General features: G+C 43.4%; 1 protein-coding gene across 2 annotated transcripts in view; it reads left to right on the top strand.

Annotated features, from left to right (window-relative positions):
* The window catches only part of UBTD1 (ubiquitin domain containing 1), a 46348-nt gene that overhangs the window by 24390 nt on the left and 3955 nt on the right, over positions 1-18003 (top strand). Inside the window, exons 1-2 of one of the 2 annotated variants that reach the window (XM_069978897.1) lie at positions 2918-3002; positions 15572-15799. In XM_069978897.1, the coding sequence (XP_069834998.1) occupies positions 2966-3002; positions 15572-15799 (265 nt within the window). In that variant the 5' untranslated portion in view covers positions 2918-2965. Of the gene's footprint in view, positions 1-2917; positions 3003-15571; positions 15800-18003 lie in introns of those variants that run through there. The other variant, XM_069978896.1, reaches the window with a different exon arrangement.

The following is an 18003-nucleotide window of genomic DNA, read 5'->3' on the forward strand; positions in this document are numbered from 1 at the left end:
CATTGTCATGTAAAGCTTAAAGGGGCTGCTCACTTTTAGCATTTCTTTTTGTCTTATAAAGATCCCTTGATGATACACTGATCACTAGGCGCCCGTTTTGCTGGTGGCTTCACCAGTGATAAGCTGTAACCTGTGGATAAACTCTGCAGTAAGTGCTCCATTTCATACAGCGCCACCACAGGAGAAACAGGGTATTACATAGCTTCTATTATATGTAGTGTTTTTAGTAAATGCGCTGGCCACCAGGGGGGGGAGGGAACCCCACTATTCGCCCATAATTCCCTGAAGGGGTGTTTAATATTAGCCTATTTGTACCGTTTCTTACGTCCGTTCTCTTGTGAATCTTAGTTTGGAATTAATATTTAGAAGACATTTTCTGTTTGTAATTGAATTCAGTGAATTGTTTGACATTAATCCTCCTGTCTAGACAGTTTCTGTCGATACATAACATGTCATTGATCGACTGGCGTCAGAATTCTGCAAATCCTGCACTTACTCTAAGTGGTGGAAACTTTTTTTTTTCTTTAGCATTTAGAATATAGACTTGGGGGTCCATATTATAACTATAGATCAGAAATGGTTAACTCTCTTCTTATCCGGTAAACGTTCTTCTGTTATCTAGGGTCATCCCGAAACATCTTGGATCCTCGGTGGGCCCAGGTAATGACACAGTAATACAACCCTAATAATACAACCCCGTTTAGTGGTGACATCAGAGCCAATCACTTGCCACCTGGAAGTATTTCTTATGGGATGATCACAAGTAACCTATTAGATCTTGGCTCATGGTCCCTGAGTCATTGGGGAAGGTAGTATCGTGTGGAGCTGTAGAGTTTGTCTTGGAGACAGTAGTTAACCCAGTATAAAGCTGCTCCTTGCTTAGTAGATATTTCCCACATTGGGACATTGAAGGATTGGACTGAAAGGATTTGAGGTGTTAAAATCCTTTTCTTTTATTCTAATTTTGGAGAGGGGGAAGTCACTTCATCTGCGCAAGTATCTAAAAATCAAATAAGCCGTAAAGTAGGTGGGGGATGTAGCTTCAGGAAGCTAAGGACAACGAAACCCCACCGGTTTCACACCACTCTGCTAATGCAGGGGACAATTCATATAGAAGGTATCCTTCATATAAGAGGCTAAATTACACTTCATCAGGTCAATGGCTATATTGTATTAGCTTCTCTTCTTCTTGACCATTTCCTTTTTACGACTTCGTTCAGACAAACATAATACAGCTAAATTTTACCATGTGTATTAAGGCTGCAAGACCCAGGCCTCAATGGGTCAAGGGTCAAAGTGAGTCAAGTAAAGTGGATGGTACTGAAGTTGGGTTTGCCGGAATTTTTGTGACCACAATATGGATACTAAAAGGCACCACTATTACTTAGTCTATGGAATTCTCTCAGAGAAATCCATAGACTAAGGCAGCTATTTGGCTTTAAGTGAGGCTTGGAAGCTAGTGGATGACCCGGAGTGACTACTAGCATGGATAGGAGGAGCTAACCCTGGAGTAGCAATGGCGATAGTGACCCCTTTTGTGTGTGACAACCTATTGTCCAAAGGACTGCACATGGGAAAATGGTTGTGACGTAGCCGGAGGGGAGCTAAGAAGACAGCCAGCTGGGGTCCAGGAGCGTGATATGCGGGTGCCAGGATAGGTGAATATGACCACCTTCCTTTTTTATTAATAATAATATAATAATATTTTTGCCCCGTGCCAGACTTCTCCTTTTAAATCAAATTTTTTTTTATTAATTTCCCGAAAAGCTATCTTTTGTTGCTACCTTCCTCCAATCTCCCAAATATGGGTTTTCCCTCCCCAGAATGACCTCCAGATTCTGACTTGATCAAAGGACCAAATGTGATTTATATATTTTTTACTAATTTATTCAAAATGAGCAGCAAAATGTCATCTGCTGAATTGACTAGCCCCCCCCCCCCCCACGCCACGACCCGCGGATGCCGCTTTGCCATGTGGAGTGGTCACTTGATTTGAAGGTGTTGTCATTGATGATTTCCAGTCTCGGGAACTAAAATAGACTGTCACATTTTAATTGCCTGTTCCCCGTTCTCATTACCGACATGTCATTCCTGATGACAGAGATGTCAGCCAGTTGTATTTCAAAGAAATTTCTTTTTTTAATATGTGACATAACCTTAAGAGTATTCTCTCTGTGCCCTTTCCTGTCTGAACCGCTATGATGGCTCCGTACACTCTGTCAGATTTGAGTTTCTCATCTGTATTGATTTGTTTTCATTAATCTGCTTCGGGGTACAGTTTTGGTGGATCCTGGTACCTTTGGGGTTAGGTAGACATGACCATGGAAAAGCTATATACATATGGGATAGATATGGCTGTCCTTGGTGGAGGCCCTTTAGGAGCCCATAGTGGTGGCAGCTCTGCATATGCCTCTTGTGTGTTCCCTATAACCCACCCCTGCTTTTTATATACTGTATATTAGGCTTCAACTGAATGTGCATTTGTGGACATTTTATTCTCTGCCCCAAATGCAATTAGGAATAACCACTAAAACTTTCTGGGGACATACATGGGGGTGAGGTCTGTGCCATTGTACCCCAATAGGAGTCCAACATTTCAGAGGGGAAAATGATACCAAGTAGTGAAACCATACCAAATTGGTCAGCCAGGAAGACTTAAGCTTAAAAGTCTTCAGAATTATGTATCTGGATATATCGACATCTTGTGGACTTTTAACCCTACAACCCAATAATATATATTAGTTGTCATGCAGTCCAATCCCTGCTGTGTGACCATATTGCAGCTAAAGTCACTGTGTGGCCCCATGTCTTATAGTCCATTACAGACAATGGGGTCTGAAGACACAAGACATTAGAGGTAGACTTGTTGCTAGTAGGAAGTGACCCAGACAGTGGTTGCTAGGAAGTTCCTCCATAGCAACCAGCTTCTTTTAAAGCTCTACTGAAGCTGTCCTGACAGAACAGGATGGGGAATGCAGCTGTCATGTCTTCCTCTTCCCGTGGTATTTATCAGATTCTTTTTTTACTAAAAATGTATTGGGAATGTACAGCAGGAGGCCTGCCAGGTTTTGTCCAGTTAAAGAACTCCTCCGCTTACCCTATAACAGGTGGCTTACATTAAAGTCTTAGTCAGTTTGTCTTTCAGTTTAAAGGGGTTATCCAGGATGGGAATAAACACAGCTAATTCCTTGCCCCCCCAAAAAAAACAGCACCACCCCTGTCCTCAGAATATGTGTCGTAAGAGATACAGATCGCTGATCTCAGGGAGACCAGCCAAACGACAACACTGCCGGCTGCTAGTGAAAGCGCTCAATGCAGTGAAGTCCTAGGTGCATTGCCCCCTGGGAAACATGAATATGCAAAAGAATAGCCCGTGGAGCCTCATCAAAGTCTCAAAACACAGGACTAGCCAGATATCCCTACGGGAAGGACCCAGTAAGGAAACCACCAAAATCACCATATTAAGTGGCCCTCGGCTGGGTCCTTCCCGGAGGGATATCTGGCTAGTCCTGTGTTTCGAGACTCTTTGGTGAGGCTCCATGGGCTCTTCTTTTGCATACTCAGAATATGTGTGGTATTGCAGTTCGGCTTCATTCACTTCAGTGGAATTGAGCTGCATAACCACAAGGACTAGAGCAAGGATGGGGAGCCTTCGGCCCTCCAGCTATTGCAAAACTACAATTTCCATCATGGCTGGACAGCCAAAGCTTTGCTTTGGCTGTCCAGGCATGATGGGAATTGTAGTTTTGCAACAGCTGGAGGGCTGAAGGTTCCCCTTTCCTGGACTAGAGTGATGCTGCTTTTTGAACACAGTGGTTATGGTTGTTCTAAGCCTGGATATTCCCTCAAACTACGTGTGGTAGCTCTGCGACCAGTTACCTGTAAGTTGTTCCAGGTGGCGCCACTTCTGTAGTGGTTGGTTGGTAGAATATAGCTCAGCCGGTTATAGTTCTGTTTTGAGGCCAGTGCTAGTTCAGCACACAGGTGGGATGGTATACCTGCTTAAGTGTGTGGCTGGCTATATTGGTGACCTGCCGGGTCGTGATGGGTCCCTTGGGCTCTTATCAGGGTGGTCCAGAGAGGAGATTTGACCCACCAGAACTGTCGGTACCGCCACCCACATAAAGGGGAAAATGACCCAAGGATAGTGTAGTTTGTGTATATAGGTGCTGGTGCAATTATTCCTGAATCCCAGTTGAATAAATAAACTTATCTTTACTGACAAGACTCTGGTAATACAGGGCAATAGTAAATACATGACTGACACAGACTTTCTTTCACTGGATCTGTACTTAGAGATGCCGAAGTGCTGAGCTAGAACAGCAGTGCTAGTTTGGTTGCGTGCTGAGTAGAGTAGAGAGTTCAGAGTTGTGGAGAGGAGTTTGTCGGTAGAGCCCCAACCCAGTTTAGTAGTGTGTTCTGCCGGAACTTTAGTAGAAGAGCTACTTAAAGAAGGAATACTTAAAAGAATAAGAATACTTGTTTCAGTGTTTCGACCTTTGTCGCTATAACCACCTTATGCCCCGCAGTGTCGGGGTACCTGTCCTACGAGGATGACACAAGCCACAGTTCTGGTTATCTAAGTTGAGCAAAGTGTCCGAAGTTTTCCGGTGTCACCTGCGCTGTGAGAGAGAGTACGTAGGCCCTTGGCTACTTTGCTCTATTCGGATCACTTCCTGTGCCCTAGGATACTGTCCTGCACTTTTAGACATGTTCACGGCGTGGGTTGAGGTGATCCCTGGCTTGTCCTACTCAAGATGCAGTGCTAAACACTAAAAAGAGAGAAGTGTTTTAAGAAGGAAAGTCTGTGTTTTCCATACGTCTGTCCTAACACCAAAGCTGGTCTGTTCCTGGCTAGGTTCAGCAGGAATGCCTGATCTGTGTGTCTTGCTCCACCGATAATCAGAAAAGAACTGACTAAAAAGGACTTACACTTCCTCTCCCCATGTGACTATTTCCTACAGGGTGTGTGTAACAGCTCCTGTGAGTGGTTGAAAAGAGTGCATAGAAGAAAAGGGAGTAGAGAGAGAGAACATCTCTCATTGGTGTACAGAATCCCAAAATACAGTAATAACCCTTGACTGTGCAATATACATAGGTATATACAGTGACATCTTGTGGTAAAACTTGAGAATGCACCTTCATTACCACTTTACTTTGTAGTACAGGACTTTTACAACAGATGCCCTTACTAGAAACACTTGTGGTTGGTCACCACACTACATCTTCCTGTATTAGGTCACATTCCCACATGCAATAATTGGTGTGTTGTTATACATCAAGGTGCCCTTCCTGAAATGCCATGGTCGGAGAAAACACACTTTTTTTTTTTTTTTTATATCAACAACACTTATTTGGGCAGGAGCGTGTCATGAAGGTGGGGCCTAAGGTACTCCATGCCCTAGGTCCGCTATGGCTATGTGTTGTAATGAACGCCTCATGGAGGGCCTCTGTCTCTCACTAACTCCTGGCAGGCATGAGGAGACGCAGCCTCCGTTGTCAAGATCACTCCAATACCATAAACTGCCTATGGTCAAAGTAGCGCTGTAATGTGCAATTGCCACTCATGTTCTTAATGCAGGCACCTATTAGGCTTTATAGAGCATAGTAGGCCTTTATGTCCTGCCTAATAAAAGTAAAATATAAAGCTATCGGAGATCTGTTATCTCCCCAAACGGCCTAATTTCATCAGCCTCATTGCCATAGGACTGCGCTCCGCAGGGACACAGGTGAATGCTTTTATGTCCATTTGCAAATTGAATTATCCAGATGAAATCTCCTCCGCAATGAAGCCGCTTTTTAAGGAATTTGCTTTTACTGCCAGACGGATATCAAGATCCCATAAAACAAGACTATTGATTTTTTTTTTTTTTTCCTCCGCTGCTCAGATTTACTAAAGCCTTTTCCATTCACTTGGAACACTCCACTAATCTAATGTAAATGTCGATAATCTGAATACGGACAGATCGGAGGGCTTTAGACTGATGTCATGTCTGGTATAGGAGGGGAGCAGGTAACATGTGACAGCCTCATTGATGCGAAGCCCTTTGTATCCCACATTGACAAGGAGTGGCAGATTAAGGCTGCATTCACACACAGCATTCCCATGGGAAAAAAAAAATTAAACTTAACAGCCATGAAATTTTGCTGAGGCCATATTTATGCATATGAAATTAGGCCATTTTGGTATAAAAATGGGTTTTTATGGTAAAAAGAAAAACTATGTACACAATTGTCTGTCTGTATTCCTTTTAAAGGGGTACTTTGGTGTTAGAAAGTTATACAGGTTTGTAATTTACTTTTATTTAAAAAAAAAAAAAAAAAAAATCAGCTGCTGTATGTCCAGCAAGAAGTGTTTTTTTTTTTTTTTTTTTCTTACCAGTCAGACACAGTGCTCTCTGCTGCCACCTCTGTCCATGTCAGGAACTGTTCAGAGCAGCAGCAAATCCCCACAGAAAATCTCTCCTACTCTTGACAGAGATTGCAGCAGAGAGCACTGTTAGGGTGCGTGCACACTATGGAATTCCCGCGTATGACCTGCGACGTATTCCATCGCTCGTACCTGCACGCGGCTGCGCGCATCTCCGCCCGTGCCTTAGACACTATTCTATGCACGGGCGGGTTCAGCATTTCTCCGAAAGAAGTGACGTGTCAATTCTTTCAGCGGAATGCGGAATCTGCCCGGGCATAGAATAGTGTCTATGGCACGGGCAGAGATGCGCGTCTCCGCGTGTGGGTAAGAGCGACTGAATACGCCGCGGGTCATACGCAGGAATTCCAATGTGTGCACACACTTATACTGGAAAGAATACACCACTTCCTGCAGAACATACCCCAGCAGATAAGACTTTAGAATTTTAAATAGAAGTAAATTACAAATTGATATAACTTTCTGACATCAGTTGATATCATTTTTTTTTTTCTCCATAGTGCCCCTTTTAGTAATAATTTTTTTACGGCTGTATTCCCACAGTTGGCTTCGGCTGTCAGTGGATGATGGGAGTTGTAGTTGTGCAGCAGGATGGGGAACTCTGTTGTGGATGATCTCAGTGCCTTTGTATAAGTGCCAGAACCTTCTGTCTATCTGCAGTCACATTGCTCGGTGCAGCTGTAACCATTTTCTATGAAACCCTTCGGAGTCCTTCCCCTTTCTATGAAGTTGCTGACACTTGAAGTAGCCCTTTTTCTTGTCAGAGGGCAACCGGCCAACATGGGGGCACCGAACAAGCCTCAGAGTTGTTGCTGCCGTTGTGTGACAAGGCGTGATATATATCAGGTTATTTTTATATACTTAGAAAGCCATTAATTTTATAGCTGGAAGCGTCGGCGGCGCCCGGGCCTTGTTTACTCAGACTGGCAATTCCTTGGCATTGGTTTTCAGCCCATGTATATCCAACATACGCTGTCAGATGAAGTCCGGACGGGAAAAACCCCATGTAGTGTCCCCGCAGAGTATTGGCAGCTGGAATTAGCTGGTCATAGGACACCAAAGGTGACCCACTGGCACGAAGCATGCTGTTCCCGGGTAATAAACATGGTGGTGTTGGTTTTATATTTATGGCAAAACATTGAGTGTGGTAATCAGATTGCACTTATCTTTTATATATAGTGGTGGCCAAAATAACTTAAAGGGGTATTCCATCTAAGGCCCTGTCCACGCTGCCATTGGAGCCTTAGTAGACGCATTCATCACTGTCAGACAACTGTCAGAAGACAGACGTAGCCATGTACTCCATTTGTATGTCAAGGCATTAGGAGTCCAGTGGCATCTGTCAAACTCCTCCTCTAGAACATTCTGTAACATTATGATCCGTAGGGGACTGACACATAGAACTCTTTTAGTCCCAGTCCCTTCAGCTTTCTCAGTACCTTATGACACTCCCGGCCACAGGCCTAGTGTACAGAGAATGGCAATGCTGCTCCATTCTAGTTCAAACTTAAAGGAGAAGTCCGGCAAATTTCTTTATTACAGTATTGCCCCCCAAAAGTTATACAAATCACCAATATACACTTATTATGGGAAATGCTTATAAAGTGCTTTTTTCCCGGCACTTACTACTGCATCAAGGCTTCACTTCCTAAATAACATGGTGATGTCACTTCCTGGATAAAATGGTGATGTCACTTCCTGGATAAAATGGTGATGTCACTTCCTCAATAACATGAGGATGTCACTTCCTGGATAACATGGTGATGTCCCGACCCGACTCCCAGAGCTGTGCGGGCCGTGGCTGCTGGAGAGGATGATGGTAGAGGGACACTGAGGGACACAGGGCACTGGAGAGACACTGAGCATCCCCCTGCCATTATCCTCTCCAGCAGCCACAGCCCGCACAGCTCTAGGAGTCGGGTTGTGGCATCACCATGTTATCCAGGAAGTGACATCACCATGTTAGCCAGGAAGTGAAGCCTTGATGTAGTAAGTTCAGGGAAAAAAGCACTTTATAAGCATTTCCCTTAATAAATATATATTGGTAATTTGTTTAACTTTTGGGGGGCAATACAATACTTTAATAAAAATTTTCGACGGGCTTCTCCTTTAAAGGGATACTCTGAAAAAGAAGGGGAATAAATTTATTTCCCCCCACCCCTCCTTTTCTAGGACAGGTTCCCCGCTATGTGCTTCACCACCTGGCACACTTCTCTTACTATCCTATTACAGGAGATGGAGCCCATCTTCAAGGAAAAGCAAGACAAGGAAGTGAAGCGCTCATTCGCCCTTCTCCCGGTGCTATCTAGCAAACGGCGAGAGTGAAAACCTTTGAAAACCTTTGACATATGTGTGACCTATCAAAAGAATTTTTTAAAAAAAGTGATAGTAAAACCTCAAAGGATCATCTCTGAATAACCTTCTGTGAGAGCAGTCATGGAAGCTAGATGGTTTGTTACTCAATTTTCCCAAAAACTAATGAGAAACAGCTGAATAGTATTTCTAAAAAGTACCAAAATAGGATGACTCAGACTTCTGTCCTCTGTTTGGATGCAAACATGGAAACACCCTCGAAAGAACATTCCTGATTTTACATCATCTTGCTCTGATTATCTACAGCAAACTTTCAACTGTCCAGCTAGGGCAAGACTACTATTCCCATCATGCCTGGACAGCTAATGATAATGTATATGGCTGCCTTTAGAAACACTGTTATCTTGTGGGGTAATACAAGGATTTATCAAATTATTAAGGAAGACCGGTCTGCTTTCTTAACCGATAGCCATTGGTTTTAAAAGGGGTTATCTGCTTTGAACAGTCTCTGTGGTGTTGGGACTAGGGGTGTTACTATTGTATACACCCTTCGCAAAAGTCTGTACTTTTTGTGGTCTTATTATGGTGAAAGTAGTATTAAGAGTTGACCACTAGATGTCGCTGTATTATGTATTGGGGTATGGAAGCTGCACAGCTGAAGGATCACAAAGGGTTATTGTGTTTGCGTGTCACCAGAATCTGTAGACCAGTAGGATTTCTGCTTTCTTCTTTCCTATCACCTTTCCTCTCTGTTCTTCTATTGCACTCTGTCCACCCAATCATAGCGCACCCTACACACTGTAGAGGAAGTTAGTCCCATGGGTGGGTGAGGAGCAAGAGCTTTCCGTTTGGGACAGTGTGGAGAAAGGACGCAAGCTAGATAGCTCTCCACAGCAGTCTTGTCCAGGCCCTGGCCCTCTGCCAGGTCCCCGAAAGTCAGTCTTAGCCAGTACCCCGCATGGGTAGGACGCAAGACAGCCCACTGTTACCAACCTTTTTACCAGTACCCACACAAAGCACTATGCAGTGTTAATCCTCTCAGGAGAGGACTAGCCAAAAGATAACCTTAACCCACGCCGTGGACAAGGAGCAGTCACAGTGCAGGACAGTATCCACTATAGAGCCAAAGAGCTAGGAACGGATCTGGGTGGAGCAAAGTTGCAGTAAATGTATGAACTCCATCTCGCAGGGCGGGTGTCAGCAGGGAACCCTCAGCATTCCGCTCAACCAAGGTAACAAGGTCTGGGGCCTGTGTCACCCATTAGTACGGTTAACCAACGCTAGTGGCGTTCTTTTCCTTCTACAAGTACTCTATTGTATCCTTCAACATACCGGCAGAGCACATTACTACATGGGTTGAGACACTCACGGCATTCTCTTCTCTGCCACTCTACCTCAGCACAACTCTACCGACACAACTATCTCTTACACTGCAGGTATCCTACAGATCTGGTCGTTGTATGTTCAAGTCTTTATTGGAACTTTGTCAAGTGTATATCAAAGATTTTCTGTATTACCTGCTCCACATTTACAAGTAGTAAATTGACTCAACGTTCTCAGAGTCTGTGATCATTCATCACCACCTACACAGCATCTACACTGCAACCTTGGGACACTTCCCCTTTCTGTGGGTGGCGGGTCCTACTATCCAGAAGGGTCATTACACCGCTCTGGCCACCTGTGACTACATCATCTGTGACATTTACCCCAAAGGACCCAGTAACAGCCCGGCAGGACACTGACCAAAGGGGAAAAGGGTACAACCGGCCTTACCCACTAAAAGCAGGCGTGCCATCACACCTGTGTGTCCACCAGGCACTGGCGTCATGTGATCTCTGCCATCCACCACCGGAGTGGTGTCACACTACAACACCTAGCAAGTGACCGGCCGTCCCTCCGATATAACACCTCCGGGGGTGCACCACATCTCTACTAGATTTCCCCATGGGCACCACCCCAGGGTAAAGGAAGTATTACAGTGTCCATGGGTTTGTCTGTGTAATGTAGGACAGAACAGGTCCTCCAGAAGGAGAGACACTCTTTGTAACTATCCTTCACATTGACAAACAGATGAAGATTCTGAACAGGGAAAACCCCTCTATTAATCTGGCGAAAATATTTTCCTTTCAAATCAACTGGTTTGAGAAAGCAATACAGATTTTGAAATTGCTTCTATTTATAAACCTCTATCTTTCCCATACTTATCAGCTGCTGTATTTCTTGCAGATAGTGGTGTATTCTTTCCAGTCTAACACAGTGCTCTCTGCTGCCACCTCTGTCCATGTCCGTAACTGTCCACAGCTGTAGCCTCTTCTGCTCTGGACAGTTCCTGACATGGACAGCGGTGGCAGCAGAGAGCACTGTGTCAGGCTGGAAAGAATACACCACTTCCTGCAGGACATACAGCAGCTGATAGGTATGGAAAGACTTGAGATTTTTAAATAGAAGTAAATTACAAATCTATATAACTTTCTGATATCAGTTGATCTGAAAGAATAAGATTTTCACCGGCGTACCCCTCTACTTTTATTAGAGAGTAAGTTAAAGTAGTTATTTGAAAGTGGAAGACCCCTTTAAGTAATACAAGTATAGTCTAAAAAGTACTTTTTGAAGTCGTGGTATAAAGAAATTTTTGCAGAGAAAGTGATTGCAGAAGCCAACCCTTTACAGCTAATGTGAGATGAATCGTAGTTGCTGAATTATAATTTTCGCTTTTCCCCCATGCGGTAGATCAGCCTGGGTCTATTGTAATAATGTGTATATAATGTGTATTGGCGTTCTCATTCAGCGTCCGCTATAGGCTGAGTTACACAACGTCTTGCCCCAGGTAAGGAATGCGATAAGACGACCTTGGAATGCTTTGGTTTCCCCTGAATCAGCAGTAAATTCATGCTGTGCGCAGCTGGAAATAAAACCGTCACTTCTCCTCCCCTATAAAGTGCTTTTACCCCAAAAATGCATTAAAAAGCTAATTTCCTTCTGTACTAGAGAAGACCTTGTGGCGGAGTTCATTGATGTGAGTTAACAAAGCCTCGGTGGGAATAGTCTGTCCTGTCAGATATTCCGCATAGTTAATAAATTCTATTCTATTGCATAAATGATGGATGAGGTTTACCTGCTAAGCATGGAACACACTATATTATGTAACATTTCTGCTGCTTGTGCTCCAGACTTTACCTGCCCAGATGTTGGAATATCAGCATGGTCAGCCATATTGGCACTCGTGTACACTAGGTGGTCATTGTTCCTGACAAGTCAGTTCTAGAGGTGTGGCTGGGGGTTTAGCCTAGGGGTGTGTGGGTGAGAATAAGTGGACCCCTAACCCAGGTAACTAAAAGGGAACTCCAGCAAAAAAAACCCTTTTTTTCTTTCAAATTAACTGGTCTTCCCATTTTTATCAGCTGCTGTTTGTTCTGCAGGAAGTGGTGTATTCTTTTCAGTCTGACACAGTGCTCTCTGCTGCTACCTCTGTCCACGTCAGGAACTGTCCAGAGTAGTATTAAATCACCATAGAAAACCTTTCCTGCTCAAGACATGTGGCAGCAGAGAGCACTGTGTCAGACTGAAAACAATACACCACTTCCTGCAGGATATACAGCAGCTGATATGTACTGGAAAGACTGGAGATTTTTAAATCGAAGTAAATTACAAATCTATATAACTTTCTGAAACTAGTTGATTTGAGGGGAAAAAAAAAAAAGATTTTTCACTGGGGTACCCCTTAATGATGGGATACAAGCAGAATGCACATTGATTTCAGTGACACACAGGTGGTTCTTCGTCTGGTCCAGTCCGCCATTATATGGCACCCTCTGTGCTCCCATATAGTTTAGGCCCTCTCTTTGTTCCCATTTACTATGAGGCCACACACTGTGCAGCTCCCACATATAGTATTAGGCCCCCTCTGTGCAGCACCCATATAGTAATAGTCCCCCTTTGTGCCCCCAATGAAAATGGAGTAACATATTATCTGTTTTTCTACCACGGCTCTTCTTCCTACACGTGGTCTCCCCTCTTCTATTGCATACAGTGTATTCTAGAGATGTGCTGACGACATGGCTCATTCTAGATTTTAGCACAGATATGAGCCTAGCCCAAGACATTGGCATTTTAGGCCCCACTGTAGCATTTTTGTACATGATACAGAGTTGTTGTTCTCTGAAAAAGTATCTTACGGTGACATATAAAATGTTTATGACAAGCTTCATTGCCCTGCAGACATGTAAGCTGAATACCAGGCACGAGGTAGCACCATGTAAAATGTAGATGTTAGGTGCATCTTGTGATATAATTGAGAACGTTCTTGCATTCCTTGTTGTAGTTGTCCTGGACTGGCTCTGCTATATTCACGGTCAGCCTATAGACAATAGGTGCTGGTTTGGTTACTGTAGAGCCTTTGTTTTAATCCTGAACAAATATCATTAAACTACGCGTTTTGTTAAAGGGGTATTCCACCCAAAGATAACTTTTGACATGTTGCTGCCCATGGTGAGACTAACAATTCCTTCCATACTTGTTATCTATTCAGTCTCCTTTCCCCAGTTCTGAACTGCTGCTTTCTGCTGAAGATGCAAAAATCTGCATGTGAGCCTTTCTCTCTGTCCCCCCCCCCCCTTCTGAGACAGCTGATGTAAACAAGTCCCTGATCGGCTGTATCTGCAACATTTGTAGCTTCTTTGATCCTGATTCTCCCTAGACTTGGAAATGAGCGCAACTCAAGCATGCTTGAATCTGTTTGCCATGTGATTACTGGTGGATGCAGCCCTACGGAGCCCGGGAAGACATGGATACAGATTATGGCCTATGGATTAACCCATGTTTTCCAGCACTTCCTAGGGCGGCATCCAACTTTGTTCAGGATTTGAGTACCCATGGCTGAAGATTGCATGCTCAAGTTGTGCTCTTCTCTACTGATGATGTCTGGGGAGGGAACGATTATACAAATTTGTATTTCAGACACCCAGTCCTTCTGCCTTGTGCTCTTGGGGGCATAAGGCACATGGCATTAGGTTTCTCCCCCTCCCATTCAGAACACATGTAGGTTCTACTAAGCTGAACACACTCAATTACCTAACAGATCTGATAACCTATATCCTTATGCCCTCTTTGGCATATGAAATTGATAAAGTATAGGACACCCTTGTATCAGGATAACGGTAACTCCAGCTCTAATGGCTAAGGCCCATGCATGTATTATTATGTAATCATTTTGCTTTATGGCTGATCAAAACTTTCCCGATTCATAGCTGATCCCTGGGTTTGGGTCTTTAGAAATGGAGTTTTCTTCAGGTGACAAAAACTTTATGGGGTTTTAAATGCTCACTGTAAAACGTGCTTCGAACTATGAAGTGGAGATGCTGCGGAGGCGGCCTGGTGTGACACTTGTTAAAGCGACCTGTGGTATTCAAGTCCGTAGGCATAGGACCTATGAATTGGCAATTGGCGATCCCCTAGGCATCACAGGAGGAGCTGCGTATTGATCGACCTGTTGGGTGAAGCTCTAGACTCCATAGTTACCAGATAAGCAAATGCATATACAAATACATAACAATATAATGCATATACAAATACATAGCCATATAATGCATATACAAATACATAGCCATATAATGCATATACAAATACATAACCATATAATTCATATACAAATACATAACCATATAATGCATATACAAATACATAACCATATAATGCATATACAAATACATGACTATTATGCATATACAGATACATAACCATATAAAGCATATACAAATACATGACTATATTATGCATATACAGATACAGAACTATATATATTACATATACAAATTCATAACTATGTATTGCATATACAGATACGTAACCATATAACGCATATAGAAATAAATAACCATATACAAGTACACATTGGGGAAGATTTATAAAACTGGTGTAAAGTAGAATTGGCTCAGTTGCCCCTAGCAACCAATCAGATTCCACTTTTCTTTCCTCACAGACTCTTTGGAAAATGAAAGGTGGAATCTGGTTGCTAGGGGCAACTGAGCCAGTTTCACTTTACACCAGTTTATAAATCTCCCCCATTGTGTTTAACTGCATATATTATATCTATATGATTTATAGATTTTAAAATCCTAGCTATATAGTAAGTGGCATATCATTTCAGATAGATATCAGAGGTCATGCTGCATATGGTGACTCCTGTAGGGATCCTGATGATGTCCGCCTATTTAACACTATTTTACATTCAGTCTAACCTGTTTGTCCGTACATTCATACAGTATATTATCCATCCACGCCTTATCTGTTAGTAAAACCCAACCATTCATACAAGAACCATCTTATCCTAGATGCATCTCCGCACAGTCAACAATTAGATGTAATTGGTTTATTAGAGAATGGTGCGGACTTCCATCACTATAATCCGGGCACTGTCAGATCCTGCACCTAATCCCAGATTGTTCTCGGATGCTGTAGATTACTCGCTGCTTCATTCACTGAGCTATAAATACTTTGTTTTATGGAGTGACCTTTAGGCGTCCGGCAACTCCTATTCATGTTTGGTAGCAGCCCGCAGAGCCGGCCTAAGTCCGTGTGATTAGATGGTGCATTCCCTTATGAGCTGACGACATCGTCACTGACTTATAAAATAAGGACATAAAACCCATAGGCTGTAACAGAACACGGGAAATAAAAAGTAGGAAAAAAATTGTGTAAAGGTGCATGGTATAATCGAGTATCAAAAAAAATTATATATATATATATATATATATATATATATATATATATATATATATATATATATATAATTTTATAACTTTATTGTTAATTTCCTCTATTTTTGATCAGGTCGTAATGAGCCCTTGAAAAAAGAACGTCCAAGATGGAAGAGTGACTACCCCATGACGGACGGCCAGCTGCGTAGTAAGCGGGATGAGTTCTGGGACACCGCACCAGCATTCGAGGGACGTAAGGAAATCTGGGACGCGCTGAAAGCCGCAGCCTATGCGGTGGAAGCCAACGATCACGAATTGGCGCAGGCTATTGTAGATGGAGCCAGTATTACTTTACCTCATGGTAAGTAAAAAAAAGTACAAAATATCACTGTCTCATAGAAAATAAATCTGTTATAGCAGGGATAAGGAACCTGCTGCTCTCCAGCTGTTGCAAAACTACAATGTCCATCATGACTAGACAACCAAAGCTTTAGCTAGTATTGCAGTTAACCCCCCCCCCCCCAATGGTGCTCCTAGTATTGCAGTTAATAAGCCTCTCCCGGGTACCCCTTGTATTATAGTTTCCCCCCCATAGTCCATACCTAAGAATAAAAAATTCCACTCCCCTTGCCCCCATGCCAGCGCTGGCCAGGTCCTCTTCAGCGGTCTGCTTTTTGTGCCAGAGCACCGCCAGTCTTCTCCTACAGGTGGCACACCTTGCGCGCAGCCCACCGGAGAAGATACGCGCCACTCTGGAGTACAGGAGCAGGGATCTACCTCCGGACTCCTTTTTCCTGTACAGTAGTGAGCGGTGATACATAATTGCTTTACATTCGTTAATAATTATACGCTTGTGCTGTGGACGGGCACTAAACTTCGAACCCCTGATCTACAAGACTGGGTACCACATCATGTACAGGGGTCATCATATGTGTGGTCAGAGCAATCCTTTAGCTTTGCAAAATAATTCAAAATCTATAGTATAATACAGTCAGTCTATGCGTGGTATTGTATACTTTTTCAGTCTTTTTTTTTTTTTTTTTTTTTGGTTGTACGCACAGAGTTTGCATGTGTCTTTACAACCCCTAAAATTCCAATTTATGACCTAATATCATTGGCATGTTGTTTCTCAATCCCAAACTACTCCACCCATTGGAACTATTTGTCATGTAGCTGTGTTTTAGCAGTGGAATTAACTATTGCAGCTACGGCTAAAATTGTTCTCTGTGGGGTAATCTCAACCTGAGGGTGTAAAAAGCCTGCTGAATTATGTAGTCCCACCACAGGACTAGGGTATAGTAAGGGGCACTGGGCACTTTACCACCTTCTATGCTTGGTTTACTTTTTACAGCCCCATACCTCTACTTATATGGTTGGTATATGGACTGTTTACCTCTGGGGCTCCCACCTTGCTGAAAAACAGAGGCCCCTGATGGCTTCTTGGCAATGGTATCCAGCAGAGTAGGGATAGTAGAGACAGTGGACACAGGAATTGGCTATCTCTTCTTTATAACTTCCATAGGCTTCAGTATTATGATCATGCACACTTCTCTTTCCTACACCTGAATCCTAAGGTTGGACCCTTAATCTGTCCCTGGCTAAAGATTTCCCTGCACTTACTACTGCATCAAGGCTTCACTTCCTGGATAACATGGTGATGTCACTTCCTGAATAACATGGTGATGTCACTTCCTGGATAACATGGTGATGTCCCGACCCGACTCCCAGAGCTGTGCGGGCTGTGGCTGCTGGAGAGGATGATGGCAGAGGGATGCTCAGTGTCCCTCCAGTGACCCCGACCCCGCTATGAACCGCCGCGGTCCTGGGTGCCCGGGACCGCGGGTATTAGCGGGCACGGTCCGATCGCCGTGCCCGCTAATACAGTAATCAGATGCAGCTGTCAAACAAGACAGCTACATCTGATTACCGGATGCAGCTTATCCCTGGTGTCTAGTGGGTGAGATCGCTCCACCGTCATCGGCTCGGGACTCGCTGCAGCAGCCTAAAGCAAACTAGTGCCGATCTCATTGATCTTTGCTGTATAACTATTCAGCAAAGATCTTAATGAGAGATCAAAGTGTATATACTAGAAGTCCCCCAGGGGGCATAACCCTAACCCCAGGGGGAATAACCCTAACCCCAGGGTAACAAAAAAAGTATTGTTATTAGTAAAAATCCCCCTCCCCTAATAAAAGTCTGAATCACCCCCCTTTTCCCAGGTTTTAAATAAATAAATAAACACGTTTGGTATCGTCGCGTGCGTAATCGCCCGAACTATTAATTAATCACATTCCTGATCTCGCATGGTAAACGGCGTCAGCGCAAAAAAATCCCAAAGTGCTAAATTGCGCATTTTTGGTCGCATCAAATCCAGAAAAAATGTAATAAAAAGCGTTCATAAAGTCGTATATACGCAATCAAGGTACCGATAGAAAGAACACATCATGGCGCAAAAAATGACACCTGACACAGCCCCATAGACCAAAGGATAAAAGCGCTATAAGCCTGGGAATGGAGCGATTTTAAGGAACGTATATTTGTTAACAATGGTTTGAATTTTTTATC

Source organism: Dendropsophus ebraccatus, chromosome 8, assembly GCF_027789765.1.
Source record: "Dendropsophus ebraccatus isolate aDenEbr1 chromosome 8, aDenEbr1.pat, whole genome shotgun sequence".
In the NCBI taxonomy this organism is placed as follows: Eukaryota; Metazoa; Chordata; class Amphibia; order Anura; family Hylidae; genus Dendropsophus; species Dendropsophus ebraccatus.